At 43.6% G+C, this 16,510-nt stretch overlaps 1 protein-coding gene across 1 annotated transcript in view; it reads left to right on the top strand.

The window, feature by feature from the left end:
* The window catches only part of phlpp1 (PH domain and leucine rich repeat protein phosphatase 1), a 51,165-nt gene that overhangs the window by 27,445 nt on the left and 7,210 nt on the right, over positions 1–16,510 (top strand). Inside the window, exons 2-8 of the mRNA XM_037083343.1 lie at positions 4,288–4,484; positions 5,498–5,623; positions 6,446–6,594; positions 12,139–12,285; positions 13,705–13,932; positions 15,474–15,676; positions 16,044–16,104. Of these exons, the coding sequence (XP_036939238.1) occupies positions 4,288–4,484; positions 5,498–5,623; positions 6,446–6,594; positions 12,139–12,285; positions 13,705–13,932; positions 15,474–15,676; positions 16,044–16,104 (1,111 nt within the window). The remainder of the gene's footprint in view (positions 1–4,287; positions 4,485–5,497; positions 5,624–6,445; positions 6,595–12,138; positions 12,286–13,704; positions 13,933–15,473; positions 15,677–16,043; positions 16,105–16,510) is intronic.

Genomic DNA, 16,510 nt, shown 5'->3' with positions numbered 1-16,510 from the left:
TTTCCAAAAGCTCAAGATGTCATCCTCAAATGTCTTTTTTTTTTTTTTTTTCCACAAACCAAAAAGATTCAGTTTACTGTCACAGAATCTGAGAATTTTAACTTTGAGGGGAAAAAAAAGGTTGATTAATTAATTATCAAAATAATAAAAAGTAACCAATGAGTCTATAATTGTTGCAGCTTTAAACACAGAGTTGCAGTTTGTCCATGCTTCATGTATAGAACATGTGTACAAATGAATTTAGATAACAACAAGATAGAAAATATAAGACATGCAAAATTGAATATCTAAATAAAATGTGGCATTGTGTCACTGTTAAAACCGTGTTTTGTAGGGACTGGTAAATATTTCCCTATCTTCAGTTTGCTGCCTTATCTCATCTTCCTTATCTCTCCTCCTCCATCTTTCTTCCTAAGGGAAGCATTGGTCCCCAGTTTAAATCGCTTATCTAAACCACTTATTTGGAAGTGAATACGAAAGTGGACACCTGGTATATTTGCCCATTGCCTTGTAAAATCTATGTGTGTACGGCTGCGTGGACCATCTTAAATTAAAGCCAGGATTTGACCTCAGAAATATGCAAAAGTTGATCAAAAACCTTTTAATCTTTGCTCTAACCAAATTGTTATTGCATCTTCTATCTTGTTTCTTTTATGGAAAATAAAAGCCTTTTTTTGTACGAGTTTAAATAAAGGCAAATAATGGACAGTTTAAAGGTGGAATGTGTCAGATTTTGTGTTGAAAACAAAGCAAATAATAATCATGACTTTATTACATCTGTGTGTTGCAAAAATATACGGTACATTGAAGTTAGCATGCTAACCAGCTAGGCTCCTGCATAGACACTCTGAGGCACCCAGTCTTGACTGCTAGCTGCATAGCTGGTTACTTTAGCGGTTACTTTGGTGTTATGCTGCCCTTCGTTGGTATGAATTCCACTGATGGCCAGTTCCTACATGGTGCTTCTTTAACTTCAAAGTAAGTGAGTGTGGCTTTATGAATTCAAATTTAGCAAAAATGTATTTAATTGTTGATGGTGTGGTTCCCTTGTGCTCTTTGTATTCAAGCCTTATCGTGAATCAGTAATAATGGTGATACATGAAAACTTATTGATATAATTGTTGGTCAAAGCTATACAAAATAATAACTATAGAATGTATTCTCTATGGGCCCTTTCCTCCACTCTCTCTCTCTCTTGTCCCGAAACAATATCCCACAAAACATTTGACATTTTGCACCGAGCCAGCACCTTTGCCACACACGTGCACACACTCACAATAAGTCATATACCAAGTCATTTGATAGCATTTCATGTGGAGTGGACGGTAATGATGACCCTTTAAAGAGAGATAACAACCTGCACTTTCATTCGCCCCCGGCACACTTCAAATGTTTCCGGAGTTCAATTAAATGAGTCTGGAGATCAACAGAGGAGGGGAAGGAGGGCAGGAGGAGGGACAGCTTGAAGGTTTTGGATGCACTTTAGTTAGAAGTCCGAACAAAACACCCACTTGTGGTTTCCAGTCCTGAAAGAAAGGGCAGTAACTTTGAAAATTCAACAGAATCGATTTTCGTGACGCCTTTGTAACACCTCAAACAGCCGAGTGTTTATGGCCCTTTTAAATGTCACGCCGTCCATTTTTGATATTTCCTCCTCAAAGTTGTAATTTGGAAAATGCCAAAATGTTCATTTCAAGTCTTTCTTGTGGGATTTTGTGAAAGTGCATCAACTGAACTTCTTTTGTGAAGCACAGAGATGTTTCTCTGTCCCAGTTTAGAGACGGATACGAGCAGGAAGAATGGGTTCTTCAGGTAATCACGCCATCAAAAGCAGGCGGTGTGTCTGCGGGGATTTTAATAAGGCATTACAAGTGAAAAAGAACAAATCTATTTAGTCTTTTAGTCAGATATCTGTGCAAATCTGTAAATAATGTCATGCCGAATGGAGTCTTGGCAGAATTTTAAATAGAGTCTAAACTACAATATAAGAACGAAGAATTAGTGTTATTAGAAGTCTTTCATACCCTGATAGCTCGTTAAAACATATTTATCCATATTTATGTCCAATTATGATAATAAATAAATAATCATTTGCCAGCATTTGATCAGTGCTGTGAAGTCAGGGCAGCCTGCCAGAGCACGGAGAGAAATTAGGATGAAGAGGTGTGCGTTTTAGGCAACTTAAATCCTCATATACAGTATGTTATAGATAGCTCTGCAGCTTTGTGCTAAGTGTGAACTGATTTTGCTATTGTAGGACCATATTTAAGTTGGCATCGCCTGGAGGCAGGTTTATAAATAGTCCTCCACTTAAAGGAGTAAGACGGATATCTTTTTCTGCCGAACCACCCACTTGTGTTAAAGCAGTTTAAACACAAATGGATGATGCTTCTGCTTCATTGTTGTTCTGCAAAATATCAAGTTCGATTTCTGGAGTTTGCCTTTCAATAGGGAATCAATATTAATGCTGGATCGCAGTGTTATTTCATGCATGCTGTTGGGAATGTCGGCAGCGTTCGCATTCTCCTCCTTTTTCTCAGAAAATAGAATGAGCAGACGGCTGCATCTCTGCACGCTGCACTCCACTGCATGCCCTCTGCGTGTGTCTCTGCAGTTTAAGCATACCAAGACAGCTCTCGCCTATAGTCGAACATGACTCATATGATCAACATTTAACAATAGTGTTGTTGTGTTAGCCACTCAGCATTCAGTCAAAGCAAATATCATTTCGCAAACTAGGCTATTGATTGTGTTGCAAACACAAGATTGGCTTGTAGCGCAGAGGAAAGGTCAGAGCTCGGTGGCTCTGCTGGTTTTTAAAAAAAACAAAAAAAAAACAAGAAAAATTGCCAGTTTGTATAACACTGTGCCTCTCGGACAGTGGTGTATATGTATGTTAGTAACAAACATTAGGATCAAACATGTATGTACCGCCATGACCTTCTGCTCAGTCACATCAGCTCAAGTAACGAGACTCCTCATCAGACCGTCATTAAACTCTGCTGAGTGTGTTTGGATGAGAGCAGTGCGCAGTACAGTACTCCGCTGCATTAGCTACAGTCGGCATGTGAGAGATCTAAATTATTTAACGCGATGAGAGCATGTGCAAGTTCGCACTTGCATACCCCACTGACTCTTTCCTTCTATCCTTAACTCACCTCCACCACCCTTTGCTTCAAGTCTGTGTGTTTGGACAGAGACAGTTCAAGATGGATGCAGCTAGTGTACAGTAGTGGGCCACAGGATGTGAGATATTTTCGAAGGGCCATCTGTCGCTCAGGAAGGAAAACTTCTGTGAATCTGTCGGGCCGAATGGGAAAACAAAGAGGTTAAACATGCTGTGAGCAAAAAAAAAAAAACATTGAAAAAAATGGGTAAACCGAAAGCATGCGGCCGGGGAGATAGAAGAGAAACAACAGTGGGGGGAGGACCGAGCAAGCCAGCCCGGGGAGTTTTTTTTTTTTTTTTGCGGAGGTGGAGGTAGACGGAAAGCAGGTGGATGTTTAGACAGGACGATAAGACAGCCTGGCTGACAGAACGCCTGATAAGCAGCCTGACTGTCAGGTTTGGCAGGCTGGTGGTGAAGCGAGAGAACAGGGGCATGGGGGAGAGGCAGACAGATGGGTAAAACTGAATAAAGGCAGCTCAGGAAAATGTAAGAGCATAATTTAGAAGAGGTGCACCTGGTTTTGAATTTTGAGACTCTATTAATGTGGCGCTGCAAGCTGAATGCAAATCCAGGCAGTTCAATTCTATGTGCAAAGTAGGACATCCAAGGCTGAATAAATGTATTGTGATGATGTAAATGATAAATATTGTGAGCTCTCTACTGCTACACATTGTTGGTATGTTTCTCATTTTGTGGCATTATTTATTGGCTAGATGCAGAAAGTTGTCATGATCGATGTTTTCTGGTTCCAGATTCTTAAATGTTCTTGTTTCTTTACCCCTCCGTTACGGTACGCTGAATTTCTTTTGGTGTTAAACAAAACAAGACATTTGAGAACATTGTCTTGGGCTTTGGGAAACACTGATATTTTTCACCCACAAAACTAATGGATCAACTGAGCAAATGAAAATAATATAGTATACAGCCCTAATTGTCTTGAAGTTGTGTACAGGCATTCATGGTCCCCCGAGAATGAAGCGCACTGACTTTGGTGACCCCCCTACTTCACATTTGAAACTGTATTTCTTGTTTGCATAGCAACTGTATTTTGAAGGGGTGCTATTCTATGTGTCAAGATCTCTATTGCTCACTGCACAAAATCTCTCTCTGTGTTGCAGGGAAGCCCCAGAGCATGGAGAGCTCAGAGCGGGTCCAGCTGTCAGGGACATACAACGTTCGGAAAGGGAAACTCCAGCTACCGGTGAACCGCTGGACCAGGCGGCAGGTTATCCTGTGTGGCACCTGCCTCATCGTCTCCTCCATCAAGGAGAGCCAGACGGGGAAGATGCACATCCTGCCGCTCATTGGAGGAAAAGTATGTCTGAGTCGCACCACAGGGGGGCGTTTGTCTTGCCCGCTTCCTGGTCTCTCATTAAAATGTTACGTAATTTTATGCTTTGGATCATAAACTCGTAATGTCATGCCACCAGAAAGTGACCTGACAAAGTCACTCTTATTACCCTCTGCAAATGTCCCCCTGCGCAGTGAAGTCTGTTCGTGATGACATTTCACCTTCAGCAACTGTTTGTCCTTTAGTGTGACATCCTGCTAATGCTCCCCGCTTTGCTCGTTTTATCTCAAGGTCGAAGTGAAACGCTGCAAGCCACGCTTTAAGTAGTAAAAATGTTTTCAGTATTCTGCGGGAGTGTTTTTTGTCCATTTCTAGTCTGGAGTGGAGCTGTAATATTTAGTGTAATGGATCGCTGTGGCGTTCAGGTTCCTCTCTGTACTTTTTCAAAGTGCCCCCGCCTTTAAAAACGACCTTTATCCGTTTATTACTTTATGGATCTGTGTATCTACAAGGCCACTAAATAAGCTCAAAGTGCTCTCCTGGAAATGCCTGACACAGAAGGGCGCTCCGTACCCCGCCACACCCAGTTTATAAACATTTCACACGCAGCACATGACCTCTAGTCAACCATTCATCCATACGCTGCCTCTCCATGTGTCTTGTGTGTGGTGAGTTTGTGCGTGCCTGTGTTCTCTTCCAGTGCCGTAACCGGTCAGCCGTTCATTCACAGAAAACATGTGCTCGAGTCGGGTGTGTGACTCTGCGTGTCTAAAAATGCAATTTCACGTACAGTTACTTGCTCATGTCACGCACATGTGTTCATTATATGATTGTGCGTGCCTTATTTATTTTCACGAGTGTGCTTCCGGTCGACTGATTTCTCTACCCTGCAGCCATTAAGCATAAAGCGGTTTCATATAGCAAATAATCTGCTGAGATGCCCATGTGTCAGCTTCCCCACTCTGTTTCCTCTTATTTTATCAGTCTGAACTTCACACAGTAATGTCAATCCTTTGTGTGTGTGTGTTGTGCTGCAGGTGGAGGAGGTGAAGAAGCACAGTCACTGCTTGGCCTTCAGCTCGGCAGGGCCTCAGAGTCAAACCTACTACGTCAGCTTCGACAGCTTCACGGAGCACCTGCGCTGGCACAGACACGCTGCCAAGGTACTGTACGTGGGTGTGCATGAGGTTAAGAGGGTGGGGAGGGGAGGGGTGAAAAAAAAAAAAGGAGAGGAAGAGCGTATGCTTCCAGGCACTACTTACGGGTCAGCTGTGTTGTAAATCAGAACGTGCGTGACTGCGAGTATGAAAATGCAGCGCTGCCCGCGTGAGCTTAGCAGATTGAAAACTGCACACATATTTCACCGCTGTCCGCTCTGTAGTGTAAGTGTCTCTGGGTGCACTCACACACACAAACACCTCTCATGCCTCTCTCTCGGTCTCTCTTTTTCTCTCATTTGCACTCAAGTAGGCCATAGCCAGAAAACCTCTTTTCTAAATATTAACAGGGACATGCATGTCACCAGCACCCAGAGGGCCACTCAGAATAGAAGCCTGGATAGAGGCAGCACGTGCCCCAGTGACGACCGCTGAGCCTCTAGCTAACGCCGCATTGAAAAGCTCAAGTTCACTGACTGTAGATTTTCTCCTTTTAAAGGGGAGGCGGACGCTCACGCTGTCATTTTAATTTAAACGGCAGCTTTTATTATTTCTATAAATTTGACTAGCAAATGATCACATGCTAACTGCGCCACGCACCTGTGGTTAGCTAGATTACACAATGATGTAATGCATGATGTTTAGTAGCTGGCGTGTTGGAGTCTCCCTCGACCTCTCCCGGCTCCCTAATCCTAAGAAGATTGGCCATCGGGTGACATTTGACCCCTGAGCAGCGGACTACACACAGAGAAGTCTTGTGTGGTAGAGATAATCCTGTTTAACTCCACGTCTCTCTTTCTCTCTTCTGACCTCCACAACTCTTTCTAGATGGTGTCCCAAAGAATCAACTCGGTAGATCTGTCCTGCTGCAGCCTGGAGCAGCTTCCTCCCAACCTCTTCTACAGCCAGGACCTCACCCACCTCAACCTCAAACACAACTTCCTGCCTGCAGACCAGCGGCTACAGCAGCTGCAGAGGTACAATGGCATTATAAATCTACAGTAAACACACCTGAGGGGAAAATTATAAGGATGAGCAAGAGGCAGGGAGAAGTAAAAGAAAAGAAAGGAGTGGACGGATGTGAGGAGGCGTCACCGGTTGAGGAATCAGTTCAGGGTGGTGTGGATAGGCTGGTTCAGGCAAGATGAGACTTGAGAAGGTTTAGCAATGCTTAATTTGGGCACAACAGGGGCTGGGGCTGGGCTGTTGTACAAGAAGGGGGAGGGGGGCGAGACACTTACCCAGTACGGCTTCTCTGGACACAGCAGGTCATGGCTGGCCGGCTTGGACAGCTTCAGCTTTTGCCTGCAATTTGCAAGCCATCGACCTGAGCAGTCTAGGACCGGGGCCATTGGCACGCAGGGACCAATGAGGCTAGCCAGGGCATTGCTGTTCCAGGCGAGGCCAAACGAGCCCAGAGCCCAGAAGGGTAGATGCGTCTGCAGGGAAGCTTTTAATGTGCCTGGCCTCCCTCACTCTCTCTCTCTGTGGGCACCATCTGCTGCATGCTTATCATGGTCCCAGATTAAAGCCCACAGCCAAGACGTATGTGTGTCGTCCTCTGTGTGTGTGTGTGGTGTGTGTGCGCATTCATATTCTTTTCATATTTGCATTTGCATTCATATACACAGCGGTGCATGTGCTTGCCTGTCAGCTTTACTCGCTGAAGATTATTGCCATTTAACTGAGTAAACTGTGTGAATCTGAGAACGTGTTAGCAATGTTTGCAGAATGGAGTGTGTGTGTGTGTGTGTGTCTGTGGAGAATTTGTGAGAGAAGAGAGCTGCTTGCAAGAGAAAAAGTGGCTGCAGGCTACAGATTTGGGGTCAGCGCATACAAAGTCTTGATACAGTATGGCATTTGTTTCTCTTTTAGGATCACTGCACTGACGGGGCTGCGCGTTATGTGTGCATGCTTGTGTGTTGTCCTGAGAGAAAATTATGAATGAGTAGGAGGTCAGGACTTCCTGTTGCTCCACCAGTCCTTTTCAGACACATCATTTTTTTTTTCGTGATCCTCAGAATAACGACTGGTGTTAAAAAGACAGCGACACAGTGGAAATGACTAGTCTCCCAAATCTGAGCGAGTGATGCGCAGCTCCCCTGCTGGCCACGCTAGATAACTTCCTTTTAGCTTTGCCAAACCTAAGTAGGCTCATCCGCGTTTGACCCAGCATGACAGAAAAAAGAGGTCAGTAATGAGAAAGAGATGAATAGTTAGCTGAAAATAGAGGCTTTTTTGACAGGAACATGTAGCGTGGACTCGCCTCAGCGCTGAGAGACTTAAGTCAGAAGAGCCGGAGTCAGGAACAATAATACTCTGTGTGCAAGCCTCCATGAATGTGGGTGTATGTGTTTTGGTGTGGACAGTTGTGTGAGAGTCTGTTTTTGTTTCAGTATAAACACTGCCTTTCAGCGACATCGAACATGGGGTCACAGTGCTTTGTATTTTTTCAAGAGGAATGGAATGTGTGAACCTGCCACATGCCTCTCCCTTTTCTCTCCCTCGCTCTCCGCGCTCTGGCCAAATACTAACCGGTGGGTGATTTGCCAATCAGATATGCATAATCAGTTGTCTGGGATACATGCTCTCTCCTTTGGCATGGGACTTTTTCTTTCCCAGCATGCCTTCCCTCTGTGAGACAGAGGTCACCCCACACTATGGGAAATATCTGACGCTCCATGCATAAGATTGAACCTTTGGCCTGTTTATTTACATATGTATGATAGCTGAGCAAGTTGTGAAGGACATAAAAGTAATGGAAATGAGTTCAGGGAGTTGGGCAAATTAGTAGCAGCAAGACAAAATGTGAGACGAAAGGTATTTATGGCCAAGTGAAAGGATTAAAGCCGCATTCATTTGTTTTTTGAAGGCAGCAGAACAAGAAAGAAACACAATATTGACATATTGTCACCTGATAAAGACGATACGGTGAAAGGGTTTGCAAACATTTGCTCATTTACACATTCAGCAGAGCAACATTAACGTTACTTAATAGATGTGTTTCTGTCCTCTTAATGAATCCCTTCAACCCTTGTTTGCGTCATCAGCTCATGAGAAAAATATCCAGCTTTTTAACCGTCTAGTTGCTAATTTTCTCCGTCTGCTGTTAGATACTGGGAAAAGGGGGGCGTACAGTCGATTTGTTCAGCTGAAACACAACAGCATGTTACAATGGCGAGAAGTGAATAATGGACCAGAACACTAACAAAATAAGCAAAAAAGGACAAATGAAATGCTTTTTTTTACTTGCATTGACATTTTTGTGGCCATTTGAGGGCAGTGCAACAAGTTGTAACATCAACATATTAGTAACATGTAACGTTGTCATGATGAATTGAAGTGTAGAGTTATGGGCTAGGATGAAAGCACAATTAACCGAAAAAGGCTAAAAAGCGGTCATGAAGCTGAGATGAACCTCTCAAATCATTTAATAAAGAATATTGATCAGCAACAACTATTATCTCGGACACAACCTCATCAACCAGCATATTTATAAAGTTGTCACGGTGAACATGTTGCTTATTAACACACGCGGGGGACACAATGCTGAACACTGGTTTTGTTTCTGTTCGCTAATGAAACTTCGTCCCATATTTACTCTCCCTTTAACCTCGTGTTTGTCTTTCACCAACTCATGGAAAATGAAAAATGAAAGCATTTTAGTTTGCCCAGCGCTCCACCATGGTCACCTGCTTGTTGTTAACTTTGCTATTATGCTGTTTGGCACTGGGCAAATACAGTCTCAGTATATGTTAGTGCCATTTAGTAGAAAAAGAAAGAAAAATCTGTCTTTTTATCTGACTAGATGCCTAAATATGCTGACTAGCTAGTTGCTATTTGTCCTCTGTGTGTTGTTTGGTGCTGGGCAGGGTACTGGCTTAAAGGTGCAATATGTAAGAATTTTCCACCTGATGATTTCATACGCCAAACCAATAGGGGGCAGTATAGGCACCAGAATAACTGCTACACTATATTACCAAAAGTATTCGCTCACCTGCCTTTACTCATTCTATGAACTGAAGTGCCATCCCATTCCTAACTCATAGAATTCAATATGATGTCGGTCCACCTTTTGCAGCTATTACAGCTTCAACTCTTCTGGGAAGACTGTCCACAAGGTTGAGGAGAGTGTTTATAGGAATTTTTGACCATTCTTCCAAAAGCGCATTGGTGAGGTCACACACTGATGTTGGTCGAGAAGGCCTGGCTCTCAGTCTCCGCTCTAATTCATCCCAAAGGTGTTCTATCGGGTTCAGGTCAGGACTCTGTGCAGGCCAGTCAAGTTCATCCACACCAGACTCTGTCATCCACGTCTTTATGGACCTTGCTTTGTGCACTGGTGCACAGTCATGTTGGAAGAGGAAGGGGCCCGCTCCAAACTGTTCCCACAAGGTTGGGAGCATGGAATTGTCCAAAATGTTTTGGTATCCTGAAGCATTCAATGTTCCTTTCACTGGAACTAAGGGGCCAAGCCCAGCTCCTGAAAAACAACCCCATACCATAATTCCTCCTCCACCAAATTTCACAGTTGGCACAATGCAATCTGAAATGTACCGTTCTCCTGGCAACCTCCAAACCCAGACTCGTCCATCAGATTGCCAGATGGAAAAGCGTGATTCATCACTCCAGAGAACGCGTCTCCACTGCTCTAGAGGCCAGTGACGGCGTGCTTTACACCATTGCATCCGACGCCTTGCATTGCACTTGGTGATGTGTGGCTTGGCTGCAGCTGCTCGGCCATGGAAACCCATTCCATGAAGCTCTCTGCGTACTGTACTTGGGCTAATCTGAAGGTCACATGAAGTTTGTAGCTCTCTAGCAATTGACTGTGCAGAAAGTCGGCGACCTCTTTGCACTATGCGCTTCAGCATCCGCTGACCCCTCTCCGTCACTTTACGTGGCCTACCACTTCGTGGCTGAGTTGCTGTTGTTCCCAAACGCTTCCATTTTGTTATAATAGAGCTGACAGTTGACTGTGGAATATTTAGGAGCGAGGAAATTTCACGACTGGATTTGTTGCACAAGTGGCATCCTATGACAGTTCCACGCTGGAATTCACTGAGCTCCTGAGAGCGGCCCATTCTTTCACAAATGTCTTGTTTCACAGTCTGCATGCCTGAGTGCTTGAATTTATACACCTGGGGCCAGGCCAAGTGATTAGAACACCTGATTCTGATCATTTGAACGGGTGAGCGAATACTTTTGGTAATATAGTGTATTTGTGGCGAAGTGTGGCTTCAATTTCAGTCATGTTTCTGTCCACCTGACTAAAGTGAGTCCACAAATCACTCTTGTTTTGGCCAGCTGGTGCTGGGCAGGCTACATAGGTAGCATTCAGTGGGTTTTATCTGAGCCACTTTGCATAAATAAAGCAGCTGCCGGCCATGTCGATAAGAGCGGGGGCTGGAAAACTAAAACAGTGAGCCTAAGTGATAATAATTCTCTCGTGCCTGTCAGTTCAAGCAACACCTTGTCAACCAGCGTTTAGTGCAGCTTGAAATACACGAGCGCTCTAGTAAGAAGGAAAAAAATGAAATAAGAGAATTGCATGATGGGACAGCATGACACAGACAAGGAGAGACCGAGGGGGGAGTACGAGCGTTACTCAGCAGATTGCAGAGGTTGATTTAATATCGGAGTGACATTTTCCCTCACGCCCCCCCCTCCACCTACTAGCTGCAGGAGTCACCCTCAGCTGTAATAACTTGGCCACCCTAATCAATAGCCCTGACGTCCCAGGTGCCTTTTTTTCACAGGGATATAGTGTGTGTGTGTACATAGGGAGGAAAATCAGGTAGTGCCAGTTGAAGCAGCTGCTCCAGCCTGTGGTGCTGTGTGTGGCGTGCTGCCCATCTCCGGCTTGCCATAGCTGCCTAGCTCACTGCGCACACATGATAGGTGATAGCAGGGTTGCTTGTGTGTAGACGGATAAAGAAAGACAGTCCGGAGAGGCCTTTCCCCTGCGTCGCCTTGTTCCTCTGACTCCCACCCCCTCCCCTCCCCTCCTCCTCCACCCTGAGGGGCAAACCCCTCTGAAGGTCACCGCACTGCCATAGGACACCACTCCAAATGCCACTGGTCACTGGTGTTTGAACGAACAACACAGACGTCGACGCTGCGCTTGTTTGCTCAACAATAAAACTTGAAAGTTTAGTGCGACTGCTCAGGACGGCTTTGTTTATGTACGTGTGCGTCTAATCTGACTGTGTGTTTTGGACCTAAACAAATTCAGCATAAGCTACACTTCACCACATTGCCCATGGATATACCCATTAATATATTTATGAATATCCTCTACTCTCTTGCAATATTCATGCTGACAAGTTTCAACTACATCTCCAATCACTCGCTCATACTCTTCTCTCCTCTCCTCTCCTCTTCTCTCCTCTTCTCTCCTCTTCTCTCCTCCTCTCCTCTTCTCTTCTCTTCTCTTCTCTTCTCTTCTCTTCTCTTCTCTTCTCTTCTCATTCACCTTGTCCTGATCTATCATTAATACTTTCAACCCCCTTGTTTTCCAGATTTTCTCGACTGCGAAGCCTCAACCTGTCCAACAACCACCTCGGTCACTTCCCCCTGGCCATCTGCGACATCCCTACGCTGACTGAGGTCAACCTCAGCTGTAACTACCTGGTCTCTGTCCCCGGCTCTGTGGGAGCCATGACCAAGTAAGTAACACCAGCTCAGCTCAGACATATTGTAGCCCTATTACAAAACAAACCTTAGTGGTTCTTCCTTTGTTGATTATTCCTCTATTGATTCTGTCTTTTGTGTTTACCTTACCCCTCCTGACAATTGGCTCGTGCTGTTGGTAATCATTCAACTCTTTCACTTATTGTGCCGTGTTTTTTTTTACTGCTGAATAGGGCCCAGTGCTCGCTTGTACTGATGCCATCTCGGGGCTGGGAAAACCATTGAACCTTTTCATTAAACCACCTGCATTCTGAGTGTCAGAAGTTTACATATCCAAATGCGGGAGTCACTTAGCAACAGGCACGTGTCATAACAGCCCCCATGGTGCACTTTTGTAGTACAAACATGTGAGCACACAACAACACAACAGATCATCATCATCGTGACGCTTGTGCCTGGGACTTTTTGCTTCAGTCACGTCCGCGTCCCTCGTCTGTCAAATCAGTCCAGTTACAATTTATTACTCAGCTGTTTAAAATGTTAGTTTACGCACTCTCTTTCACTGTAGCTTGTTTTTGAGCCTATCTGTTGTCTCCTTTTGTATTTTGATGCACAAGTTTTTGTTTTTTTTTCATTCTCAAGTTTAACAATTTGAATCTGGCACTTCTCGTGAGGAATCTCTTGGCAGTAACACAGTGATGTTCCTTTAATGGAACTGCTGAAGTGCAGTTTTCTAAATGAATTATTTGGTGACACTGTTACTCTTTCCTCCCGAAATTGACAGTTTTTTTTTTTAATTTCTAAGACAACATTTTTAAAAGGATAGTTAAAAAGAACAGATTTTGTTGGCTAATTTTTTTTCTTCTTTTTTTTTTTCTCATGGGAATGCTGAGAACATTTTTAGAGTTTTGGTTGAGCTCCAGTTTTAGCTTCCTTGCCTGTGGAAAAGGCCTTGTACTCACTCTTTAAAGGAGAGTCAGCTAAATGTAAAAATATGTAAAATTGAATGATCTAAAACTTGATAATCAATGCATTATTCCATCACATTCAACCAAAGATGGCAATGGGGAATACATAGATTAAGGGAGTCGTTTATCAGATGACTTAGTACCGACACACTGAATGGTGCATGTGCATTACACTCGAAGCCCATTCGAAAGTTAACGTACAGGTATGTGGGTTGAAACCAGGCTTGAAGAGAAGTTAATCTGCAGGAATGATCTGGTATGCCTGCAAATTCCTGAAGTGGCCAGCAGGGCATTAATGCTGCTACTGCCACCTGCTGGACATTAAGTGTACTGCTCATGAATCCTGAAGTCCTGGTTGGCACTATGTCGTTGAACCTGAGCCTCACTATCTGCGCAAATAACGAAAATTCTTGGATAAAATGCCACCCCGCCCATCACCGCTCCCATGAGCGAGTTCAACCATCTAACCTCACGTTCCTCTCTCAGTTTGCAGACGTTCCTGTTGGACGGCAACAGTTTAGATGAGCTTCCCAACGAGCTGGGTTCCCTGCAGAGGCTGAGTTACGTAGGCCTTTCCTTCAACCAATTCGACCACGTGCCTCAGGTGCTCGAGCAGTTGGGATCCATGGAGAAGCTGTGCATGGCTGGAAACAACCTGGAAACTCTCACGCTGCAGAATTTCAGACTGCTCCGCGTCAAACATATCGACCTAAGGTACAACAGTGAGCACACGTTATTACAAATGCTTTTTTTTTTTTTTTTTTTAATTTTTTTTAAAGATTGCATTTCAGCAGCTTTGTCAAGAAACATTTGTCACCTGAGGTCCTGAGTCATGCTTGGACAAAGCAATGTACCCAATGACACAATGTTATCGTCACACTAATGATAGAAACAAAAACAGAGTGAAGAAGCCAAAACACGAGCAGACAGCCAGACAGCACGAAATCAGGAAATCATTTGCCTGTCGTGGCTCCACCAGGTGTGTCCCCACTGTGTGCAAAAGCACAGAGCTGGAGTGACTTGCATTATTCCTTCAGTTAATACTTCACTCCTTCTGTCTTTGTTTAGACAAGGCTAGTAAACACATTTTCCAGCATTCACCCCCTGTTTGGACAAAGATCGCATAGTACCTCTGATCAGGATGTCTTCTAGTTGTTCTATCAGTGTGTCATGTTGACTTGGATCCAGAAAATGTGTCAGTTTAAGTGCTGATAGGATTAGTCAGTTAGTCAATTACTTACTAACTAATTTTCATTAATTATAATTAATCGTTTGGTCGTCATCAAATTGTTGAAAAGCTTACTTATTTGTGTGTTTTGTGCAAATAACAATTTAGAACCCAAAGATTTTCACTGAACTGTCACTAAAGATAAAGTAAAACAGGAAATCTTTACAGTTCAGAGGTTGAAACTAGCACATTTTCAGGATTTTACCAGGAAAAATTGCTCAAAATTTAAAAAATAGTTTCAGAATTTTTGCTGGTTGTTTTTTGTCGTTCAACTTAGTGTTTAAGCAACTTTTTCAAGTGGAGTCGATAGACAGAAAAATAAAGGACAATTCTGATAATGGATAGATTCTTTAAGTAACCTTTCGCAAAACATTTCCTGTTTCGAGCCTCTCGGTTATGACTGTTTACTGTTCTTCTCTGTTTTATTTAACTTTGAACTAAACATTTTTAATTTTGATTAAAAAAATGTTTGAAGACTTGAGCTTTAGGAAAATTTATAGAGTAAACCAAAGATTGGTTAGTTGTAAAGATTATTGATAGATCGATTTAAAATGAAAATAATAACCATTTATTAGTTGGCACTTCTTTCTCTGCAACAGATTTTATTATACATCACTTTAATTCCTGTCGCATATCACTTTTTGTCAAAAGTATGTTTTTATTTCACAATAGCATTTGTTTTTATTACAGTTTAACTTCATTATGCCTCTTTTTTTTGGTGCATCTCATCAGTTTGTTGCCGCTGGTGTTTTGTAATATTTGAATGTTCGAACATTGGGAGATTTCATCTGTAGATGACAGCATGATAACAATTTAAATTGGCCGCTCTCTTTGCAAATCAAAACCACCTCTATCAGTGTTGTGCACAGGAACAACTGGGCACCAAACAAACTCAAACAGCACCACAATAAATCACCATCACCTGAGGCATGTTCCCTGCCTTACAAGAAAGGCCACAGCCACTGTGCCGTTGAACCACGTCCAAATCGTATTTGAACCTTCGCCTCCTCCCTGCTCCCTCTGTCAGGTTGAATAAGATCTCCAGCATGGTGCCTGATGAGCCTGACCTGCTGAGGCACGTGACCCAGCTGGACGTGAGGGACAACAGGCTGACGGACCTGGACGCCTCGGTCTTCCCCAGGCTGGAGGTGCTCCACTGCGAGAGGAACCGCATCGCCAGCCTCAAGACCAAGGGCTGCCTGCTCAAAGGCATCTACGCCTCCAACAACGGTGGGTTTTGGCACGACTTCATGTTTTTCTGCAAGGGCGATCTTGTGGTTAGACAAGATGGATCCCTTTCCTTCTCGCACATCACTACCTCACTGGTTTCCAGATGAAAATGAACACACACCTTACCTCCATTCTGTTCCCATATGACATAATTTCCCCCTGTGCTCGTCTCCCTCTCTAAATGCATTCATTTTTCTCATCAGTGTCGCAGTCACATTGTCCCCCTCCATCATCCCTCTCTAACTTGTCACCCCTCCCTCCCCTCCCTCTTTTCCAAATGCTCCCCTTCATTTTCCATCTACCTGCTTTTGTAATAGACCGCATCTGTCCTTGCTGTAGGTTAATGTGTTTGGATTTCTCCCCACAGAGCTGCGACAACTGGATGTCAGCCCTGTGCCCTCCAATCTTAGTTACATGGACATCTCGAGGTGAGAAAAATTCCCACACAGACCTCACACTCACACGAAAAGAGGTTATAATTGGAAAAAGTATTGTGGAAAAACGTAGCTTATCAACAGTATATCATCTCGGCCCCAGAAAGGGAAAATTTAGCTTTAAAGTTCTTGAAAGCTGCACAGAAAAATACCTTGTGCACAGGTTTTTCAAAGTGTGGTGAACTGTAAGGGACACTACACTACATAACTTCAACAGACCACAGCCAACATGCCATCTTACACACACTTTAATATAATTGATAAATCTACAGCTGTAAAAGTTAGAACAGTTTACATGTAAAGTCCATGGATGGGTTTCCGTGTTTGCCGTGATGACGCATAATGTCCTATTTAAATCGTACAACAGAACTTTCTTAAAGGGGAACTCCTTACACTCACA

Source organism: Acanthopagrus latus, chromosome 21, assembly GCF_904848185.1.
Source record: "Acanthopagrus latus isolate v.2019 chromosome 21, fAcaLat1.1, whole genome shotgun sequence".
Lineage (NCBI taxonomy): Eukaryota > Metazoa > Chordata > Actinopteri > Spariformes > Sparidae > Acanthopagrus > Acanthopagrus latus.
This window is presented reverse-complemented; position numbering and strand designations above follow the sequence as displayed.